This window comes from Colias eurytheme, chromosome 25 (assembly GCF_061535395.1).
Source record: "Colias eurytheme isolate Ceu_HAF_F1 chromosome 25, ilColEury1 Martin Lab GWU primary, whole genome shotgun sequence".
Taxonomy (NCBI): Eukaryota; Metazoa; Arthropoda; class Insecta; order Lepidoptera; family Pieridae; genus Colias; species Colias eurytheme.
Window position 1 is genome coordinate 4,456,014 of NC_143004.1, and position 25,592 is coordinate 4,481,605.

Genomic DNA, 25,592 nt, shown 5'->3' on the forward strand with positions numbered 1-25,592 from the left:
TTAGTAGCTGTCTTGATACTATTTGTTGCTGTTATTGCTGATCATTTAAAATAAGAAGCATTCCTTTCTTTATATAACTAACTAATACTTCATCTTATTTTGGATTACTACGAGTTATGTTAATGTTAAGTTTTGTTTAAAAAAGAAAATAATTCCTTATTAGACTTTAGGTTTCCAAAAACCTATTAGAAATTGAATATTATACTTAAAGGATATCCCTTATTAAATATATGTATTACTTTTTGTATGCCCATGCTGAAAAAAATACCTGATATTTAAGAAGTGTAAAAGGCATTCTTAGTTTATATACGTGTTATAACCATTAAAAGTCACCACTTTTCAATTACTGTATTGTACTTATAGCATTGCTGCCTCTAAAAATCGACAAAGAAAGTCTAACACAACCGTAAAGTCCACAAAAGAAGAATAGCCTCAAAGAATTTAAAGGAAAAGCGTTATCGAGTTTCAGTTACAAATAAGTAATAAATGCTATTGGATAATTTGGAGTAGGTCCAACTTCTTGGCGATCAGATTCTCGATACCATCGTTCCATTACACTGAGCTATTTCAATGAATCGTGTGGAAAATTGTAAAACGAATTGTCTTCTGTTTTCTGTACATATAAGTGCAGTTGAATGTAGCAAACTTTTGATATAATTAAAATCAAGTTTGTACGTTTGACGATTCGGAGACAGGACGAAGAAAAATAAATGTCTCGCAGAAGGCTTCCCTACTTACCTGTAAAGAACATAATATGAGACTGTTTTAACACATTTTTATAGGTTGAGTTTACTCGCTTTTATTCCACCTTCCTTCGCAGGTTCTATGCGTTCGTAGATGTCAAATGTCAACTTATAGCGAAGTACTCACCATTTATTTTTCTTTACTTACAATTCCGATTGAAACCGCAGTATACGCGTAGTGAATTATAATCCACAATGCTTACCATAATTTGGCACGTCTGCTCGTTTGCTTTTAAATCAGAGCAAAAAGGTCAACCCGTGCGTTTTATTATAAAAGGTTTAGTTGATGAAAAACGGTTTCCTTAAGACATATTTTTGGGGTCCATTAATCACAATTTCGACTGGCGGTCTCGCATAATTTATCTAAATTGTCATCTGGACCTTGGAGGCGTTATTTCAATTTATTTTTGAGACCATTTTTTAAGTTAAAATAAATAAATTGCTGGGAAGAAATTAGAAATTGTATATTATAATACTATAAATTTAGATGCTATGTTTGCTCAGCGAAACTCGAGAACTGCTCGACCAATTCGACTTAATTTTTTTTTAAGTTTTTGTTACAAGGAAAGAAATGGAGAGAAAAAAACGTAAAAGGAACAATATGGTAGAATCACGTTTGCCAGGGTAGCTAGGAGGTATATTAAATAAATATTTATTTGAAATACATCTTAAAACCCGTTATTTTAGCATAAAAATGGTTATAAATACCGTTTATAAAATCTGATTTCAATTTTCATTAAAGTTTTCCATTACAAGAATCGCTGACGCGTTCATTTTGTATTTCATTTCGAATGTGCAATAAAATTCTGGGGAAACTTTGGTCTGTTTTTATTTAAAAGTGAATTTTTGCGAAGTCTTTATGTATCATACATTGCACTTGTAAGATAATACATACACACACATATTAAGAAAAAGCACTATTTTTAACATTCATGATATTTTTGATGTCATTTTTGTTGTCTTGGACGTCCGTGTGTCTGTATGTGCGGAGGATTTTCTTGTTAACACGATAGCGACCGAAATACTTTACTAATCGAGTCTTTTTTTTTCTCTTACGCTTGAGTATGCTCAGGAATAGAACCCTTTCATTTTTCAGGGTCTGATTCGATGTGGTTTAATTGTTATTAAATAAACAAAAATAATAATTAATAAATAATTAAGTATTAAAAAAAATTTATGAGGCGTGCACTTTTGGATTTTCCAAACTATTTTTAAAATTGGATCACTAGGTGTAAGGTGCCTTATTATAAATAAATAAATAATATCACTATCAATCGCACTTTGTGAACAACTCGCCTGCTTTCATTCATCATCAGCCTAAAATATTCTACAGGATCCTTCAAGAATCCAGCTAATAATCCAGATAATAATAGAGTTCGTACGTATATTTGACCAGATTCTAATTATCATCAATGTTGAAAAGAAAAGATTTCCTTTCCTCTACAGAAAGTCCAATTGAATTTAACTTCACTCACAAGAGATTCATTTAAAAACTTAAAACTACGCTCGCCAATAATCAGTAAGCAGATCCACGAATCGAGTATAAAGGCGTGCATACATCAACTTGTACCAACTTTGTCCAGTTTGAACCGGCTCCAACTGGCGGTAACTAGTACTAACTAGTTACAACGTTGTGGCCACTCGGCTTAAATGGCTTCCTGTGTGTACGCCCCGCAAGTTTTGTAAACTTTGACGTGAATTTATCTCATTATAACTGTTAGTGTTTTTGGAAGAAGTTGGTAATAACAACATTTATGTAAATACTTAGAAATAATTACATAAAGAAGATTTCTCGGACCTATTTAAATAAATAAGCATTTGTTCGTTACACAATATACATCCTGCTACAACAGCAAAATTAACATTACATACATATTCATTGACATTAGTGAAAATTATAGAGGGATTAATTTACGAAAGTAATTTGCAAAAGCTCTAGAAACTGATACTTGATTTAGGCCTACTAAATTCCTGAAAAAAATCAACGTTAGGTATTCAAAGCGTTACAGCCTCAGCTGTAACATTCATGCTGAGTCAGTAATCCTTTTCCCTGAGGTGATACAGATATAATATAATATTATTACGTCTACACAATATATTGTTTTACCCAGTTATACCTTGTTTTTTAAGTTATAAGTATTTTCTGTATCTAATGTACTGTATCATTTTTTTGGGAATAAATGTGTTTCTATTCTATTCTATTCTATTCTATTCAAAGCAATTTCCATGTTGAAATAAACGTAGGTAAAGATTGAAAGAACATAATTTATATAATAAAATATATTTTATAATAAAATTAAAATCTTAATATGTATTATATTTCCAGAAACAGATATTTTCTTATTATCAGATACTGAAGCGAAGTCTGACTATTCCCAAAGGATAAGTATACAGAACAAATCTTATGTTTATTGCACCATTTGAGAGTTACATCTGTTATATCAGGTATACCTTACAAGTAGTGCAAGCAGGTTTCCAATAGATTTAATGGCTGACAATGAACATAATATCGCTGCCCTAGTTCAACAGTAAGATATTTTGAACAAAGTATGTTTTGAGTTATTCATACTTTTATGATTTTAGTGTCATTAATTCACTCGTTGTTAATTGAAATGTGGTTGATTTTTTAAAACTATAGTTTGGTTTAATGTGTTATGGAGTTATTTATATTTCAATATTAATAAAATAATTTGAATATTAGTTTTAAGGCTTTTAATAGTAAGATAACCTTATATTGAACTCAGACTAAATAAAACATGTTTTGTATTTTTAATGTTGTCTCTAAAATGGTTTATTAAAAATTAAGTTTATATTGTAACTCATAGAGTTATTGTTTTTTGTTTTGTTTAAGAAATACTAAAGATTTATCCAACCAAGCTTCCAAATTTATGGAAAATCCACTGAGATCGACACAATTTTAAGATATCTCAGTATTATAGTACATCGATATTTGAGAATGTAAGTTGTCCGACTAAATCCGCGGAAATGTTTGGTAACGGGATAGGAAAATTAATTAAAAACTGAGAAATAGTTTGCTTGTAATGTATTATTTATTATACCTAGTATCTTAATTGCACAAATCAGTCTCATATTATAAGTTAAAATCTTATTATTATTTTTGCACAAGTCAGTTTAACTATTACTAGCTTACCGCCCGCGGCTTCGCCCGCTTTGTCTAAAACCTAATAAATTATATACTAAAACCTTCCTCTTGAATCACTCTATCTATTAAAAAAAACCGCATAAAAATCCGTTGCGTAGTTTTAACTTTTAAAGATTTAAGCATACAAAGGGAGATAGGGACAGAGAAAGCGACTTTGTGAAGCGAAGATTTTGTAGCCAAATTTGTATGGATCTTCTTTTTTTAACCGCCTTCAAAAAAAAGGACGAGGTTATCAATTCGGCCGGTATATTTTTACTTGGATACATTTGATGTCACCCCATACAATTTTTTGACCATTTTCGTCTAAGTTGAAATTTTTCACCATTTTAGACAGTTTTTTCCAGTCATAAATCTGTTGGTAACCTATTTCATTGACTGTATAAGGTTTACCAGTTTTTTTGGCTGATTTTAATTTTTTTTGGCAGTTAGATGTCTCAACATAGAAATGTTTTTATAATTCCATATAAGGACATTTGAAGATGTCTCTGTGTAGATAAAAGAAAAGTAAAAATCTTCCTGACTTTGTAAGATATCTTAAGATGTCAGATTCTTGAACTAAAGGTCGTTAAAAATATGCCAGTGAGACATTTAAATTTGGGCACTTTGGTTGCGTTTTACAAATATCTGAGTTTTGAACCAGACAGAAGAGCGAATTTTTCACATGAAACAAAACTTATCTCAATTTTGTTTTTTTTTAAGATATCTTACTGTTGAACTAGGACAGCGATATATAAGATCATACTGATATTGTTACACTGAGACACGCCATTTCGTTTACGTTTGTATTAAGTACAGATACCTCTACCTTAAAATAGACCTAAATATAATACAAAATAAACAAAAATTGTATTGACGAAAATGCTATTCAAAGTTACTAATACCAGTACGGATGTCAACTAAAACAACCACCAGTAAAATAAAACTTTATTCGATTAAGGGCCGATTTTTAATGGTTGGATAAAACTTATTCGTCGAATAATGTATAAAACTACCATTTTAAAAACGTATTCTAATTGCCCGTATTTGACAGTTTACATGGCATTTTAATATTATTGTGTAATACTTTATTGGACGGATAAGTTTTATCCAAGCATTGAAAAATCGGCCTTAATTATAATAATTATAAAATATAAAAAAGTTATTCCTATAAAAATGGTAATTTCAGGCGTCATACAGACGCGTAAATTGAAAGCACTTATCATTCAACGAACCAATAATAGGATTTATCGTCACATATTCCGTAGGACCAATAAGTTTGATAAATTTGTTTACTTCTAAACATATTTGGCCAACTCAATACAAATCCACGGAAAGTTAATCCCTGCGTGTATCGTTTGATTAAATTTCCCAACAAGTTTGAAACTAGATAAACCTCTGTGGTGAAGAAGTATTCAGAGCTAACCCCGCTTGATTCGAATTATCCTATTTTATCTGTGAGTTATGTTATCTGTGCTGATTTCAAATGTCAAACAGAATTGCCGCCCAATTTAGTTAGGACTTTGTGGAATGTGAATATTTCATAGGCAAGTTTAATAAAAAGGAAAAATAATCTGTAATTTAACTTTAATCTTAGAAGACATATTTATAATCTGTTTGCAAATATATATCCAAAATGGAGCACACACAATTTTAAAACCCGTAGGCACAATAATTACAATTCTTAATAAGGATAAAATTATATTTTCCATTTAGAATTTAAAGAATTAGGTAACAGCAAAATAATATGTTGTCATGGGCACGTAGATTTGCTGCCTGTTGTGTAGGTACGAAATACATAAATAACTAGCTGCTCGTCCCGGTTCCACCCAAGTTGTTCGGGCTGGAAACAAAATGAAATATTGCCTATGTCACTCATATATAACGTGGCTTTCTATTGGTAAAATAAATTTGCAATAGATTCAGTAGCTCCAGAGATTCCTACAAAGCCACAAACTCATAAATTCACTACCTCTTTCTAGTGTTAGTTTAGATAGAATAACATCGCCTATTATATCGAACATGTTCATATATCTCCGCTGACGTTCTTGACAAAACCGTCGCCTATTGCATGTATATCTAGAAATTGTTCTATAATATCTATCCGCTAACATCCCTGACCTACACTTACAAATTGCCTGTTGCCTATTTACAAATTCTCTAGAAAATGTTCTACCATATCTCTCCGCTGACGTTTCTAACTTATACCTACAAAAGAGGCCTAAATATTTGATTGTGTAACCGATCTGCTATTTGAGTAGACTTGGGGACCGGACACAAGACGATGTCCATCAAATAGTCTTGTTTCGACCTACGTTTGTTTCATCTGCCTAAATATTGGTTCCAATTTTGGTTTTGATTGCAAGTAGCGTTCGAAGCAATCTGCCACTTGGCAAATTTGATCATTAATATTGATACTAACATGTCAAAGAAGTCCATGTTATCAAATTATTTATGGTAAATGTGTATGGAAATTTATTTATGGTAAAATTTCTCTTGACTTGACTTTCTCTTATAATTTTGCCAATGATTAGAATACCATTTCAGAAAAGTCAGGCTTAGAAATGTCGCAGTCCGGAGTCCTATGAATGTGCTAGTTATTCAATCAAATAGCAGATTCAACCAGATGACGGCGATGGATATATGTGTTGCTATAGATATAATTCACGTAATAACCAAAATGTGTACCCTTCCTTATTCATTATATGAATCATTAACCAAATCAATCGATATAAATTATTAGTCCCTCTTTACTCTCTATATCTACATTGAGCAATACTATCAATTTTAGTGATTAATGTACAACTAGCTTAGCATTCCCTCGAGGAATTCGCGGTTCGGGCTAATTGCGTTCAGTGAGCCAGTTTTACTAATTCTTCGATTTACACAAATACCCATTAATTTGATACATGCTTTGGGTTATTTGCATTCGAAATAATCGCTGTTTTATGAACAAACTAGCTTTGAAACTGGCTTTGCTAGCTTCGTCCAAATTGTTTTTAATTCATAATTTAATTCATAATATTTACAATAATAATTTAAAATCTATTGCGAAACGTTCTTAAAATTTACAAATTATTATGTATATTATTAAACCTTCTTCTTGAACCACTCTAGCTATTAAAACAAACCGTATAAAAATCCGTTGTGTTCATGTTTCTATAATGATGTGATATAATATGAATTGGAATTATATTATACGACGGTAATTACTGAAGCTTAGAATCATAAAGTTCGAGTTATAAATTTTTATTTACCCTTGCTATTGCTGGTTATAAAATTATTTTGCTATTCGACCTTTCTTGGTGGTCAAAAATTTTGATAGAACTGTGTTTTATTGTGAATACTAGCTGCGCTCCGCGGTTTCACCCGCATTGCTCCGCTCCTGTTGGTCTTAGCGTGATTATATATAGCCTATAGCCTTCCTCGATAAATGGGCTATCTAACACCGAAATAATTTTTCAATTCGGACCAGTATTTCGTGAGATCGGGAGCGCCTTCAAACAAACAAACAAACTCTTCAGCTTTATAATATTAAAGTATAGATAATAAGTGAAAAAATAACGCAAAATTGGAATTTTTAAAATAACACAATGGATGTATTATAAAAACACTATAAGCTTTATGAAATAACGCACGAATCTACCTGATTTTTAAATTAATACCGCCACAAATCCGCTACAAACAAAGATTAATATTAAACAGGTTTCAGAATTTCATAAATCCAGAACCGCGGATGTTGTTACGTCGCATTTTATGTGCTTTGGGACGCGTTGAAAAATTAATTTACCAAGAGAGGTGTTTGATGTAGGCGGGAAAAATGACTGCTGTCAAACGGGTATTAGGCTCAATTAAGGCTCAATAGGCTGAATGGTGTTTTTTTTTTCACTAATGAGTTCTTAAACATGATGTTTGACAAAAAAGAGTTCATGTTTTCTATTATTGATCATTAATTATTAACCTGTCTACGAATTTTCCTTAAAATTTAACGTATTTCTTCTTTCATTACTTTATTTCTTTTAATATACCCACTTCTCTGGATAATTATTTAAAGACAAATAATTTATAAACGTACCCTATTACCATTTTATGCAATATCTAATCTTTTTTTTCACAGGTGAATGGCGCGGCGAAAGAAGGATGCTGGACATCACACGCGACAAGCCGGTGAAGGTGTGCGTGCGTGTGGTCGTACCCGTCAGAGACCATCCCAAAGTGAGTGTCTTGAAATATTTTTTTTTGCATTTATTTTAATACAAAGCTGTTTTTATATAAATACTAGCTGGCTCGATTCCACAGCAAGTTTGTGAAATTGATTCATATAGGTACTTAGGCATAAATACTTATGTTTATTTAATGTATTGTATTGATTGTAAGTTCAACATCAAAAAACAAAATCAAAAATATTTATTCATATAAGTTAGAAAAAGCTATTGTTATTACGCATTAACGCTTAGAAATTAGAACGTATTATTTAAAATAAACTTATGACAAATGTAATGTAATAAAACTGTTTTAACTCTATAAAATGGCGTTACAAGCGACGAACTAACATTAAAGAGGAGGTCAATAGATTTTCTTGTAGTCTTTGTGTTCAGATGTAAGAATTTCTTAGCACTATTTTTATATTGTTTTCTTTTGTTTAACATTTGCGGTTGATTGCAGACTTCTTTATTTAATATTGCTTTTATTTGCATCTCTACATATATGTATTACATTTATATTTTTACACTAGCACTTGTAATATATTTAATCCAAAAGCCATTTTTTTAATTTGAGTTGAGTTTGTCTTATAACCATGTACTTTCTACATTACATTGTTATTTAAATGAAAATTCGAAGAATCGTGTAAGCATAATAATTCACGTTTGTATTTTTTGTTATGCTTTTCGCTCAATTGCGAAAGAAATATTTACAAATATTAAATAGTACGTCGTACTCATGTTATACTTTTTCATGGAATACTTACAATGATGGTTGGACATCTTTCTACTTTTATACATTGAATAGATCAAGAACAAACTGCTCTAACATCCTTTCATCTTACCTTTCATATACTTTTCATAGACTGCTGTTCCCTTTACATAAACTTATATACTTATTATTTTTTAATCAATATAACATTTATCATACACAGTTAGCTAGAAGGAAATACTAATAATCTGAAAGCTTATACACTTATTCAGCCATTAACACAGTTTTCATAGTTAACAATCCGCCCACTCTCGTACATTACGCTACATGCCCAGCTGTTTGTTTTCCTCTCAGCGGTTAGCCTAGCCAACGACCGTATATATGATTTATGCTATTTTATACTTTACCTCCATTTGCACGTGGTTCTGTAGATTATTCTGGATTTCTATGTCATACTAGCTGCGCTCTGCGGTTTCACCCGCATTGCTCCGCTCCTGTTGGTCTTAGCGTGATGATATAAGTAATATAGCCTTCCTCGATGAGTGGGCTATCTAACACCGAAAGATTAGCGCGTTCAAACAAACAAACAAACAAACAAACTCTTCAGCTTAATAATATTAAGAATAGATGTGGTACTTGTATTCCATGTAGAAAATACATGCTGCATATTTACAGGAAACACATTAAAAAGAGAAGAAAGATATCATGCTGTTATTGAATTGCCTTACTGCTACAGAGCCATATCTTCCTGATAAAAACGTCCTTTATTTATCATTAGTCTATTTTAGTGATTGTGTAACTATATAGACTCTTACCGCAGAATACTTAATAGTAGCTAACGCTAAACTTACTAGAAACCTCCTGATGGGCCATCTTCACAATGGGCAGCGTTGGTTCAACAAATGATCGTTGATGTTTGCCGCCATTTAGGCGATTATAATAATAATAATAATAAAGGCGTAGGGATGTGACGACCCCATCGCCCCCGGTTGGCATATCTACAATAGATATCCCAGCCGTGCAGTCAGTCACCCCGCAGGGCACCTTGTGGCGAGGTGTCGGGGAGTAGCGACCCCGCGGGAACCGAGTGCTCCCGGGGGAGGTCCCTGTCCTCACCTCCGGACTGTCCCAGTGGCAGTTCGGAGTGAACAATGACGAGGTTCAGTATCCCCCACCTCTGGCTTGCCTTTGTTGGCCGTCCAGAGTGGAGCCGCCAGAGCTATATGCTCGGGGGTGGAAGTGTCTAATGGCGTAATAGCGGGGAAACCCGCTCCGGGCCCGCGGGCCCGCGATGGTGAAACCGGTGCCGCACCTCTCTACACCCCTAGCCGTTCAGCTGATGTTGCCCCCTTGTTGCCATTATCGGTAACCTTTTTGGGAGCCCATCGACCGAACTGGCGAGTCACCGTCTGCCATATTTTTCAATTTTTGATATTGAAAAGGCAGACGTCCATAGTCCCCATAGACCCAACCTACCGATCCACCGAACACCTCCTTTCCATAGCCTAGATTCGTAATTCCCATATTTTGCAATAGTCCTATATTGGCCGCGGACTGCCCAGGGCTGTATCTCTATAGTGCAGTCATGGGCAGGCTGCGGCTGGTGTCCCAAAACACATTAAAATTCTCTAAAGGGCCTCTGCGTGTTGGACCTGTGTCCCCACGTAAGCCTCCCAAAGGACCGGGTATCTTCCTTCTGGTGATACCCGTGTATTATGGAGAGAAACATAATAATAATAATAATAAACACATTTATTGTCAGAATCACATCATGATTACAAATTGATTTACAAAGGAAAAACAAATAAAAGAAAAATAATAAGAATAAGAAGAAGCTTATTCCTAAGAAACAGTAGGTAATGTGGCAGTGAGTGACCTGACAAATGGAGCCAACTCAGTTTAAGATGGCAAGGTGATTAATACCTTACCACCACTGATTTTCAGTGACCCCAAGTGACTATTGGAGTTTCAGTCTAGAATTACATGTAATGAAAATTTAACATGAGTATATTATGTGAAGGATATATTTCTATTAATATGATAGATATAATATATATATAATATCAGTATGTAATTATGTATATAATGTAAATAAATAAAATGAAATTATGTATACAATGTTAATAATAATTATAACGATAGATAGGCAGAGAATAAATGCGTATATAATATTATGATATAAAATAGATATTTAATGTGTAATTCGATACAAATGCACTAAGTGTTAGAACAGGATTTTAAAATATGTTTCCGGTATTGAAAACGAAAATTATTAATATTTGTCAAACTGGTTAATGGTGGTGGGATGTTGTTCCAACACTTAGTGGCATTGTATCGAAAGCTACCCTTGAATGCAGCTGAGTGGTGCTTGGGTATGGATAGTTTACAGTTTGCAGACCTAGTTAGGTAGTTTAAGGCACTTCGTTCACCTACCCATGCGAGTTTTTCGTAGAGATATGTGGGTATTTTCGACTGCATCAATCCAAAAAGTAAAAAGTTAAATTATGATTAAACATCTACAATGACGGCCGATCACTATACATTTAGGCCCTATACACTATCTTGATTGCGTCTACTCACCCAACGCTCAGAGATGTTAGGTTATATTCACCCACGCTGACATTTGATGAGCGTGGTCGTATTACAAATGTCACAGGTCGTTGAACTTTTTCGTTCTGAAACGTGCCGATTTCCTCGTGATATTTTACTTCATTGATTGGATTGGATCTTGGATTGGATTGAATAAAATATGTGTTTATTTTTCAGCTTTTTTTATAGGTTACCATGGTTGCAAATAAAGTAATGAGTATGTGTACCTACGTAGTACGCACAAGCATGTATGAGGATAAGATTTTTTTTTTTTTTTTTTTTTATAGTAAATAGGTAGACGTTTGACCGCTATCCTGCCTGATGTAAAGCAGTGATGCGATCTATTTAGGAGCACGTCTACCCAGAAGAAGCCTATTCACTCTGGACTTGAAGAGCTGGATATTGTAGTCTACGGGGAACACCGACGATGGAAGAGAATTCCATTCCTTCGCAGTTCGGATGAAAAAAGAATTTGCATAACGCTGCGTACGTACATGAGGAATGTCGACTGTGAAGGGATGGAATCCCATTCCCCGTCTAGATGTTTGGTGAAGAAATGGGGAAGATGGAACCAGGTGGTGGAGTTCATTCGCACATTCACCAAAGTGAATTCTGTAGAAAACCGATAGGCATGCTACTTGCCGGCGATGGTCTAGACTTTGGAGGCCACGACGAATTAATGAGGGATCGCCAATGATTCTGCAAGCACGTCTCTCCATTGATTCCAAAGCACCAAGGTGAGTTTTGGCGGAACCCGCCCAAAGATGACTACAATACTCCACACACGACCGAATTTGAGCTTGGTAGAGTTGAAGGAGCTGTGCCGGTGTGAAGTAATGTCTCACTTTTGCTAATATGCCAAGCTTTTTGGCAGCTACTTGGGCTTTGGATTCAATGAATTGACGGAAGTTTAGATTTGCAGAAATCGACATACCCAGTAATTCGAGGTTGGGGGTTAATGCTATCGGTACATCAAGATTAAAATATAAAAACGAATATGTTACTATGAATTCCTCTATCGAGTACATATTAATGACAAACTTTAAATGTTTTTGATAATTTATTAAACACTTATTTTGTTCGCAGTTTAATTTCGTGGGAAAACTACTGGGACCAAAAGGCAATTCGCTGAAACGTCTACAAGAAGATACGATGTGCAAAATGGCGGTTCTAGGACGAGGATCCATGAAGGATAGACAAAAAGTAAATATTGTATGTGGATTGTCTTACTAAAACACGTGATATTTATAACCCAATCGAGCTTAAAAGGGATCGGTTTTTTCTTGTATAGACGCTATGCTTTATAACTTACCTATCGAACAGTTAAACAGAAATGTATTAAAATTTTGATGAACTATCGGTCCTTATTAAACGTAAATTAGGAATGTAAATATGTAATAGTATGTTTCACGTGCAGTTTTCAGGATGAACATTTTGATGGTTAAATAAACAAATTGATATTCAATTGAAACGCCACATCGGTAAGATGATTAAACCTTATTTATTTATTGTAGGAAGAAGAGCTCCGCATGTCAGGTGACCCAAAGTTCTCTCACCTGTCGGAGGAACTGCACGTGGAGATCAGCGCGTTCGCGACGCCCGCTGAGGCGCACGCGCGCATCGCCTACGCGCTCGCCGAGCTCAGGAGATTCCTAGTGCCAGTAAGTTCGATACACTGTAGCAGGGGCACTTAACAGCACCTTTCTGTGAAAATATTGTAACAACATAATAATTAGGTATTAGCTTATTATTAATACAAATATTCTACAGCCTATATTTTCGAAATTTTTAAGCTATTGCATAGCTTCTATCGCGGGCTTGAATGCAATAGCTTTCCGCGGCAGTCCCCGAGTGCCACACGTCTTTTTTTTATGACTAGAACTTCTCTGTACGTTAAGATATTTCATGTTCAACATATTCGTTTTAAAACCTATTTTTACATTCAACTTTAATATCAATTTTGTTACAATGTAAAGCGCTTCGTATAAAATGATTTTATGACCAAATCGGGAGCATGTGCTTAAAATTATGAGCCTTCATACGTGGTGATGGAACTACGCGAAATTAATTTAAAGCGACGCTTTTATTACATTATATGCTGAGCGATTATTCTGCCTTTTTATAGACTCTTTTTGATATAAAATTAAGCTCTTACTAATTAACATTTTAATAAAGTACTAAGTTTATAAGTTTATACTTTATACGTTTTCCTCTACTGTACCAAAGGTTGTCTGGAAGAAATCGCTCTAAAGCGATAAGACCGCCATTTGTACTTAGTTTAAGCTATATTTAAGTGTCTGTATTTCTCTTTTATTCTCTTTAAGTGCAATTAAGAATTGATAAATAAAACAAATAAATAAAATAAGCAAAATTGTGTTATACTAAATTACTAATATATCTCGTATAATATTTTCACGATAAAGTACGTACAACAAACAGCCCATGCTTATAAAATTAAATTAGAATTTTGCTGTCGCGACAAAAAGTCACCTTTGTCCTTCTTCAAGGTTTTCATCTCTAAAGAAATATATTATTCCGTTATACCCTAGATATCTTGAACCAGGAGGCTTCATTTAGCCAACAGGCTAAATTTTATAATAAAGAGTGATAGAGTTAATTTAAAAAAATATGTCTATAAGTTTTATGAATTTACATTCAACTTATAAGACGTAACAGCTATCCCGATCTTTTTGAAATTTGGTACGGAAATAGATTATAGCCTGAATTACCTATTAACCCATAGCTAAAACTATTTTTAACCCGAGTACCAACTACCAAGCGAATATCCCTGCGGGAAAATCTACCAGACACTTCGTTATAACAGTTTTAAAATGCTCACAACATGGTGTTTAACATATCATACATACTCATTTTATTCCCTCATTATAATATATTATCATATTCTAAAAGAATAAATTACTCAAGCTATATCGAGGTGTTTTAATAATCGTGGTTTCATCAAAAAGAAAATAATTAAACATTCTTAGAACGTCTGAGACGAAAAAATGTTGTGTATTCTTTCGTTGTGATAAAACTAAATTGAGCCGTCAGAAATCCAGAGCTAGATTGCAGACAAAATATGTAAATTCTAAACCAAAACAATTACCATTTTCTACGTGATGACGTGAAATTATACGGTATCACGAAATATTTCCGAGGAATATTCACCCGCAAATATAAGTTACAATAATAATTTTGCCGCCACTCTCTACCAAATTATTGTTGAGAATCAGACGTGTTTTCTGCAATATTGTTGAATTTGTTCTAATGATCGTGCGATCGAGATAATAATTCCTTTTGTGCTATGAGAATATGCACACCTTTATTTTTAATTAAATAAATACGGATGTATTTTATACGAGGTCTGAAGCGATTGAAGATTTTTACTGTTAAAATTGTTTTAATATAGCTACAGTGGTTAAATTAAATATCTTCAATTATTACTTCCGTATGAATAATGTTTTGATGTAATGTTTCCGTATGAATAATGTTTTGATGATTCCTTGACGAAGGGCGCCGGGCGGTGGAACGGGGAATGTAATCCATCGTCCGGTGCGCTGAGGCGACTTGAGACGTGTTCCGCTCATGCCGCCCACGGGAGGGAAGAGCAGGCAAACCACCTTTCCTGTTCTTGGCTTGCGCCTGGCCTAGCGCCGCGGAAGAATTCTAACAAATACCCGCGGCCCCATCATTAAAGCGGCTCGACGGAACACAGTGGGGTTTTAGTCGGTAAGAATCCGACATAACCCACGGCTCCTTCCCCGGGAGCCGTGGGTATCTTTGGTAGATTTCCCCACTATAAAAAACAAAAAAAAAAAAGGTTCTACATTCTATAATAATAGGATCCATAACATTTTATTTCCTTCAGTTTTCGTATTTACTACACACAATAAAGTAGAGTGTAAGATATTATGTGTTTATCACGAAAAGCAGGGCTTTTCAATTCCCCTTACATTTCTAACTTATTAACTAATACTAATGAGTCATTTTAAACATTAAATACAATTTGCAGTGCATTATTTATCTATGATTTATTCATCAACAGCTGACGACCTTATATACCTTATATAACTATATATATATAGATATGTAGCCACAATCACCCTGTCTGTTAAGCTCATTGTTTCACACAATTCTGTGATGCTTCGAGTGTAACCGTTGTATGGAACATGACTTGAGATACTGCCTATTGTCCGGGATAAATTAATCGAAACACGTGTGACGTGTACGGAGTATTCCATTGGTTAACCATTATTTAGTACTATTGTGTTACGTATTCAAGCTGAACCGGGGAACAAAAAAACGTTCACTGTTGTGTATAGGATAGTGTAAGGTTCAATTCATAGAAATCTAAATAACAAGACACATGTTATTAAGCTATTGCATAGCTTATATCGCGGGCCTTGAGCGAGGTGACCGAACCCAGAAATTCCGTAACGAAAAAAACCTCAAGCCACACCTCCGTGTCCGTCGGAGTGGGGAGCGTGAGGTTTTTTCGTTACGGAATTTCTGGATTCGGTCCCCGCGCTCAAGGCCCGCGATAGAAGCTATCCAATAGCTTAAAAAATACAATTAAACATGTGATAATATGCCCTTGCTGATTGCTCTGATGTTTTTAAATCTCTCTTTTTATAAATACTTTTAGAATTACCCATTACTGCTTAAATTTTACTATCCATTTTTTTTCCACCAATTTTTATTATGTTTCCTTGAACAGGATTATAATGACGACATCAGACAAGAACAGATGCTGGAGATGCAAATATTGTCATCACAGAATGAACAGAGGCGGCCTACACCTACAGATTCTTCTAGAAGTAATAGCGAAGAAACTCTGCCTCTACGAGACTCTAAACAGAAGGTAGTTTAGCTTGATATTCAAAATTATATGTAGGTAACTAGCCTTTCGCCCGCAGTTGCACCCGCGTAGTCAAAAGAAAACCCGCATAGTTCACGTTCCCGTGGGATTTTCGGGATAAAAACTAACCTATGTGTTAATCCAAGCTATGCTCTAGTGTTCACTAAATTTTATGAATAACGGTTCAGCAGTTTTTGAGTGAAGCAGTAAAAAACAAACGTACAAACTTTCGCGTTTATAATATAAGTAGGATGATGACATATTATTATTGGATAGTGTTTTTTATACAAATATCTGCCTAATTTATTTTGGTTTTGTAAGTTTAACTCAGGGATACATAGAAAAAAACAAAATTTAAAATATAGCAAAATGTATTTCCTCTTACCTTTAGCAAACTTATGCGTTCTAAAGATAACATTCAAAATTGATGGTGTGTCGTTATAGTTAAGTAAAGCTATGATATATAAAAAAGCTAAATACGTTACCCGCTCTCTAATTTGGCAAGAAAAAACTCAGCTAAGTGCCCGAGTTTCACTTAGTCACGCACCATTCAGCGTCGTAGCTGGACGTTATTTTAATCGGCAGTTGTTATTACGAAGTACATGAGTGAGACATGTATTAAGTCTCGTGCGTGAGAGTGAAAGAGAGAACAACTGTATTGGTGATAATGCGTTAGTAAGTAGGTATGTATTAATTACGCTGTTTTTTAGTGCAATGATGTTGGCGTATGCCGCGTCTACTAGTATAATAGAGTCATTGAAGTAAAGCAGATTTATCTCTGAGAATCGACTTCGTAGAAATATATCCGTTCCTTTGGGAATGAAATCTTATAAATATTCTAATAATAAATATAGCTAGAACCGTGTTCTTAGAAATGCAGTTGGCGCAAATGGGCTAACTCGTTAGCTTTGCAAGAGCTTCGAATAATACAAATCATTGTTTATTTTAGCTAGCTTTCTACCCGCGGCTTCGCTTGTCTAAAACTTAATAAATTATATACTAAAACCTTCCTTAAGAACAACTATCAATTAGTTAAAAAGAATGAAAATCGGTGCAGTAGTTTAGTGCAGTAGTACGAACAGACACGTGTCGGATGACTTTGTTTTATAATATTTAGGTAGTAATAACTAATAATACCTACAACAGATTTCATACAAAATTTTAACATCCTAAATGAGCCGTAAAAATATAAGGTAAGTTTATTAGAACAACAACAACAACGCTTCATTGGAAAACAGAAAGCTATATTCGGGAAAGTATAAAAACAAGACTGAGAGAATAGTTAAGCATATACCTACTTTAAATTACGCGAAGCAAATTGTGTCATTCTTAAAACATCCTGTATTTTAGGTACAAGTTAAGAGAAAAAAAAATGAAACGTTCATAAAACGCTTCATAATGCTATTGTCAATAAAATATTTGTTTTAAATCATTTTTCACTGGAACTCTTATATAAACACTGTGAGATATTATATTTAAATCAACGTTTTAAATTGTCTGGTTGGAGACTGAATTAATTTCACAACTTTTTTCACGGTCCAAATTGCTTTATGATAGACGAACAGTTTTCGTTTTTGTTATGTTATACTAAATTTTCATGTATCTTTATTTAAGTATTCAATTTTATTTCAATGTTTGTAGAATTGTATTCTTAGTGGTAGTCGAATTTCGTCTTTTATGTTTATTTTAGTCTCGTATACTCGTAAAAGGATGTATTTGCAGAAAAGACGAAAAATACTGTTGATGATGGTAATGATTTCATGAAACAAATAAATGTAAAAAAGAGCGTGTGTACCGCTCACGTGTCAGAAGTGAAACTTCTTTGGCAAGATTCAAAGATACCATTCCGTCGCTTTACTCCACGTAACGTTGAAATTTTACTTTCAACGCGCCTAAAGAAGTTTCACATCAATAACGTTAAGTCATGGAATGACTACAGCTTGACTACAGAAAATATCTGCTGTTATTGCATATGTACATCGTATGTACAAACTATTATTATTAAATTATTTAGTAATACATAATTATTATCATAGATAATGATGGAAATCAATTAGTGGTGTTCAATTTAATTGGTACGCAAATGAGATCAAGTGATGCGATCGGATTATCGTCTAATTGCACTTCAAATTATATGATTTTCATTAATTTGGATTTCCACGTCATTAAATTATTGTTAGTTAAATATTGAGTTATGAAATAACTTGATAGTTGTTGTTAATTATTACAAATTACACGAACATTTTGTGAATTATGTTCATGTTTTTTTTTATTGTTTTTCATTGAATTGACTTTTAAGAAGATAATGCACGCCATTCAAAAACTTTATTATTAGGATTATTAGGATTAATTTAACGTTATTATATGATTTAGTCTTTAATTTCTTTTTATATTCCATGCTAATTAATAATTATTTTTTGGATAAGTGTTGCAATTAAATTCGTCCCATATATTATGGGTCTGTTATACGTAAATTATTTATCGTGATTCTTATTTCGTCTGTTCAATATTTATTAATAGACGTCTGCTTTTATTAATGGATTAATACACTTACACACATTCAATACTAACATTCATCAATATGTTAGAATTGTGATGTTAGTTTCACGTTCAAAAAATATCATGATACATTATGGTGGCTCCACATTTGCGCCTTGAATTCACGCGCGATATCACGCTGCTAATTCACAAATCACAACATAAGTCGTGTCCTCCACATTCATAGGATGCTCGCAAATCGCAATCGTTCATGAAGCCCGTCGTGGACGTAGAAGCTGCTGCTAAAATCATAATATAGTATCTATAGGTTACCATGATTACAAACGTCCACATTTATAGTAGTTATTTATTGGCGGAAAACAGTAAATACTTGTAATGGCGGTTCCACATTAGCGACGTGAATTCATGCACGACATTTCCGGGCATAATCGCGGGCGGAAAGCTAGTATAGAATTATTATAATTTTAGTAAAGAAAATTATTAGTCATATTTTATTTTTTAATGTTTATATAGGTACTAGCGGTGTCTCCAGTGACCCCGTCACTAGCGAGTGCCCCCGTGCTGCCAGTGCACGCTCCGAGCGCGCGCGACTTCTCCCCGCCCGCGCCCAACCCCGCACCTGAACATCTACCGCACCATCAGGTATTGTACCCTAGGTACTAGTGTCTCCATACATCAGGTATTGTAGCCTAATTTTACTTGCCTTATTTGTTTGTTCAACTGGTCCTTTGAAATTCAAGAACTGCCTCGAAGGACCATTTTAGCTAAAATATTTTGAAACCTGTGTCATTTTTACGTCATAATGTTGTTTAAAAACTATGGTTAAGGTTCCATTGATGTATGCTGTACATTATAATATCTGAGAAATCCTTTATACAAACTTGATAAAAATATTTTAAAAATAATAGGCACATTAAATTCAACTTTCTTTTGGTAGTATTCCTTTACGATTCTTGGTGAATTGATATTTTTATATGCAAAGTCGCTTCAAAGTACACCGATACCCGAATAAATGGGCACTTTAAAGTTTGACAACGGAGGCTTTTACCGACCATTGTATAAATTATTCCAATACTACCTCTACCTAAATATATTTGGCTTGCTGGTTTTCTTTTTAAATAAATAGGCATAAAATAAAATTATTTGGTGTAGTTTTACATTAATGGAATATGTTCCTTCCCACACTTTGTCGATTACAAAAACAAGTAATTTAATCCCTTATAATACCTACTATATTACTTTAACCGACCCATACATGTAGTACATGATAGTTATTATGAAAAATATTGCAGATAACAAGTCCCTCTAACCACGGAGTATTAGTAGGAGGAGGGCTTATTCAACAACCGCCTACACATCATCTTCTTACGCAAAGTTCGATACTTGGTAAGACTTCTTTTTTCTGATATATAAGCAAATTCTGTATTTTTAGACTATTCTTTTATCTATTTTAATATTTAACACAACTAACAGATCTAAGTATTCGTATTTATTTCAGCCAGGGTTTAACTAAATTTTCAGATCTTGTGAAATTGTAATGCATTAGAGGCTTTGTATTACTAAAATTGCTGCTTCTAACAAACTAACGTAGAGCACCGGGCAGGTGGCGGTGACATCCTGGGGCTGAGCAGCCCCGTGCTGGGCGGCGTGCTGCACGCGCACCCCGCGCTGCGCGGCGTCAAGCCGGCCGCCGTGCACCTCGCCTCGCAAGGTCGGTACGTCGCTCTTACTTACACCCGCCGACACGCAGCACCCGTACTGGCCCAGCCCCGCGTGTCACTCGCATCACGTCAAGCCGGCCGCCGTGCACCTCGCCTCGCAAGGTCGGTACGTCGCTCTTACTTACACCCGCCGACACGCAGCACCCGTACTGGCCCAGCCCCGCGTGTCACTCGCATCACGTCAAGCCGGCCGCCGTGCACCTCGCCTCGCAAGGTCGGTACGTCGCTCTTACTTACACCCGCTGACACGCAGCACTCGTACCGGCCCAGCCCCGCGTGTCACTGCATCACGTCAAGGAAATCTAAATATACTAAGTCATGATCTACTCTAACTTGATGATTTGATTGATACAAATCCTAATAATATTTAAACAAAAAGAGAAGATATTAACCCCCGTAAAGTGATTGAATTCCGTAAAATTTTACAGCAAAATAAAACAAACTGTTTCAAATCTTTTGATATTTAATTAAATGTCTGTTACGACGGCTCTTTATAGGAATCTGAACAATCGCTCCGATTGCCAAAAACCTAAAAACCGCACTTCTCTTACAAAATCAAAATTCCAATTATAGTTGAAACAAGCTGCGGCTACAGCAATTTCCTTTTATACCTATTGCAATCACTTCTACGGTGAAACTTCAAATGTGAAATATATTTTGGTTTATAATTGTATATTACAATAAAATTATAATTGTTAATGTGTTACAAAATAATACACGCAATATTTCACATTACCACATATTACAACACCAGCAATATAATAATATTTAATATTATGTATGTGTATGTACAATATGTATTTTAGTAATATTTTATGTATGTATTTTAGTATGTACCTACATATTTTTGAAGTATATAATATGTAGGTAATATTTAGTTTATATTAATATGTGTGTATATGTGTCTATTTTACATTATTTGCGATGTATTGTTATATGTAATTGTAATTATAGTCATTTATTTTGCGCTATCCCACGACCTTCTTACATTTCCTTTCCTACCTGGTTGCCTGGTAGAGATTGCTGTTCAGCAATAAGGCCGCCTTTTGTACAAATGATGCCTTTGTAATTTTGTTCTTTTTTTTTCTGCTTTGTCCATTCATGTTTGTACAATGAAGTATTATAAATAAATAAATAAAAAAATAATATAGCTGTGTATCATTTTGAAAAGTTTTTTTTTTCATATTTGTACTTCGGCAGCTCCATGTGTTTTTGTTCTTTTCAGTAAACTTAGTTCTCCTACCTATTTTTTTGTTGTCCTCGCGCCTTTATATTGTTGTTATGCTCAGGTGTTGGGTCGGGTGGGGGCACCCGCAAGCGGCCGCTGCTGGGCGGCGCGCGGGGCGCCATCTCGCCGACTAAGCGCGCCGTGCTGTCGCTGCTCGCGCGCGCGCGCGCCGCCACGCACAAGCACGCGCACGAGTGAGTCCACGCCTTTATATTGTTCACGTGCTCAGCTGTTGGGCGGCTGTATCCCTGCAAGCGTTCCTAGCGGACGTGAGTCCACGCCTTTATATTTTTCACGTGCTCAGCTGTTAGGAGCCTGTGTACCTGCAAACGTTCCTAGCGGACATGCCTTTATACCGTCTCATACTGTTCACATCGTATGAAACAGTGTAAAGGCGCGAATATGAAGCAGTACGAAATACAAACAGCGCTGTGCAATACAAATAAGATAGTCGGCGAAAAACATATCAAAATAAGTGAATTACAAGTACCTAAAACACTAGGATTGTGCAGATCCCACTACCCACTATTTCGATCACCAACAATTTATCTATAAAATAAGAATAATAAAAACTATTGTTTCAGACACCCAGCACTTCTACCAGTCTTGCGGGATGACTTCGTGAACGGCGTCGGCGTCAATATCAACCTAGCATAATATCTAGTCAAAGTATTATTAGGATAATGTTATGTAAATAATTTCTGTAAATAGGAAGCTTAGCTATTTAAAATCCCCATCGTTTAAAATGATTTGGACCCAAAAATATTATTGTTTTATTACAATGTACCTGATTGTAGACTATGATGTACTTCTAATGGGCCCTCCTCACAATGGGCAGCGTTGGCCCAACAAATGATCGTCGATGTTTGCCGCCATTACGGCGATTATGAAACTAAACATCTATAATAACGGCCGATCATAGACATTTAGGCCCTCTACACTATCGTGATTGCCTCTACTCGCCCAACGCTGCCCATTGTGACAAGGACCCAATTTAAACTCTAGGTATATAATAAATAAGTCACAAATATGTTAACACCAAAAATCCGTATACTGTTCTAGAGATTTATAATATTATAGCATAATATCAATACCAAAAGTTAACCTAACTGCTATACGATAGTTCCCAGAAACCTATTAGTATTTAGATCAAGAAGATCATATCTACTAATATATATATACAAAGAGCAATTTTCTTATAAATCATAATATTAAAGCTATAGGGAATTAGATTGAATATTTAATGTGATACAAGACCAAAAAATTGAATCAATTTTACTCTATACAATATTATAGAAGAAATTTACTTTAATTTATTACGCCCATTTCTATGAATTTCAGAACATTTTACCTATATTCTAAATTGATTTTCTTCTTGGAAAATTTTCGGGCAATTGATAAAATAAGTAGTATTTTAATAAATTCATTATTAAAATTAATCAATGGATATATCCACATAATATTCATAAATTAGTTCAAGTATTTGTAATATGAAACTTGCACTAAAAACTAAAATAAATTCCTGTCAATTCATTTCCATGTTTACAAACGACTCGGCATTTTGTATTACGTCGAAAATTCGGCATCATTTTTTATTGTTGCGTTAAAGTGGTACTTTAAAATTACGAGGATACATTAAGTTATTTTAAAGTAATGAATTGTAAAAATAAATAAACAGGCTCCTTGTGGATGTTTTGCAATGGAATTAATGAAGGAATGGAAATTCTGAGCGTTGGTATCGGTCAATTAGGGAAAGCTGGCATGTTCACAGTACTCACACTTATGCAATTTCACTTACAGTATGTTCAAAAATAAATGTGACTCTAGTTTCATTTTAGACTTGAATTGTAAAATGGGTGCGTTGTAGATATATATATATATATATATATATATATATATATATATATATATATATATATGCATGTATATATATATATATATATATGCATATATATATATATATATATATATATATATATATGCAAATATAATTACTTATGAAAGCTCTCATAATTTACCTGTAAAATTATAATTTAAAAGTAAATCAATTGATGAAGTTAATTATTTATTCTAATAATAATCAATTGGATAAAAGTATTAATAATCATTCAATTATCAAATAATAATTAAATTCCTGACTTTGGTCGAGTAAAGATATCTAAGAAATATTATATTTGTAGTAAGTACGTAATACCTACCAATACGCGCTAACAAATATGTGTTACATGTTTATTGTATAATTTTCACACAATTGGTTTTAAACTCAAACTCAAACATTTATACAATTAGACTTCTTCTAGAAGCTCTTTTGAATCGTCATAACAGTTTAACAGTTTTAACATTTACCACCAATTCAGAAAGCAGTATCTATAGAGAAGAAGAAGAATCTATTTACCTAATCATAATCGTAATCTTCTACTTCACTGTAACTTTCATCGCTCGAAGAACTCGATGTTTCGTTGTCGGAATTTCTTAATGTTATTATAAATGAGTCAGTGTAATTATATACTTTTGGTTCTAATTGAATATATTTTTCCTCATGTTCTCGCGTCTTTCTCCAAACGTCACTAAACATATCCAGACTAATAGCATTTGCTTCCTTTCTAAATAATTCTTCCACAGTTTTCAAGTTAAAGTTCACATTTTGTGATGCTACTTTCCCTTTAATTATGCCCCATAGTAACTCTATTGGGTTGGGTTCTGGATGGTATGGTGGAAGGCGCAATACACTATGTCCATGATCTTTGAGGATTGCATCAAAAATTGTGTATAGTTTGGCTTATTTTTTTTAATAATGTGATAACTCTGATTATTAATTAGTAATTTGATTTTTGAAAAAAAAAAATGCCGATTTTAGTCAAAATTTATATTTTTCTAACAAGATCCTTATCATCCAAATTTCCACCTTGGTGAGAAAAATTGACATTTCTAATGAAAATGAACAAAAAATTAAATGATTTTATTAAATACTGTAAAATAGTCTATAATTCTTCCATTTACTGTATCACAAAATTCTTCATAGATTTTTAGATATTCGTACTACACCAATTACATCACCCTGTATTTATAAACAATTGCAAAATATGACACATACATAGGCCGGGAGATACTGACACAAAATTTCGGGTCATTTGTAACAGAATGGCGGTTCTACAGAGGTCTTATTACGCAATGACTAAAAGAAAAATGATGGTCAGAACTCAGAACGCTGGTACCGGCGGACTAGTCGCGTGGGCGTTAGTCGAACTCGTCGGATAAATAGCGAAAGTCAAACGATTTGTAACACAAAAATTTTAGAATTCACCGATAGCCCATAAAAAAGATGTAGGCGGTAGTGTCATGCCATACTTTTCCGGTGTAACTTACAGCCCCCCATACCGACGCGATGCGTTGATTAAAAAAAAAAATTCAAACATTTGTACCAGGCTAACTTTTGCATAGGTAATCATCATCGTGCAGACATTTACGAAAATCGCCATGCCATACTTTTCGGACGATTCCAAATGGCCACCATACCGCCGAAAATCTGCAAAAAAAATTTTTTTTCGCCAAACAATTTGTACCAGTATTGCAATTGGATTTTTGGAGAGTATTTGATAAAATGTGACCATTATTATATTTGCCATACTTCTAGTAGGGGGAAAAAGTGCTGCCATACTTGAAAATTAATTTATTCGTCACGTTTCAAAAATACGACTGTACAATACGTAAAATAATTTTTTACAGTATGGGATCATTATATTCTGTTTGTTTGTATACAATTCTACCTAGAAAAAAATATCGCAGATTGCAAACATGGGGCGGATGATTGTAAGACTTAAGCCAAGACGTAAAAAAAAATGAAAAGAATTGGCGATTTGTACCAGTACGGCATTTTTGGAAAGTATATGATGCAACGTGA

General features: G+C 34.1%; 1 protein-coding gene across 1 annotated transcript in view; it reads left to right on the plus strand.

The window, feature by feature from the left end:
• Positions 1–23,074, plus strand: part of LOC149897567 (uncharacterized) — an 85,791-nt gene extending 62,717 nt beyond the window's left edge. The window contains exons 3-11 of the mRNA XM_090116362.1: positions 8,000–8,097; positions 12,472–12,588; positions 12,900–13,046; positions 16,103–16,246; positions 19,256–19,384; positions 20,035–20,128; positions 20,346–20,453; positions 21,753–21,885; positions 22,276–23,074. Of these exons, the coding sequence (XP_089972488.1) occupies positions 8,000–8,097; positions 12,472–12,588; positions 12,900–13,046; positions 16,103–16,246; positions 19,256–19,384; positions 20,035–20,128; positions 20,346–20,453; positions 21,753–21,885; positions 22,276–22,348 (1,043 nt within the window). The 3' untranslated portion in view covers positions 22,349–23,074. The remainder of the gene's footprint in view (positions 1–7,999; positions 8,098–12,471; positions 12,589–12,899; positions 13,047–16,102; positions 16,247–19,255; positions 19,385–20,034; positions 20,129–20,345; positions 20,454–21,752; positions 21,886–22,275) is intronic.
• The last annotated feature ends 2,518 nt before the right edge of the window (positions 23,075–25,592 follow it).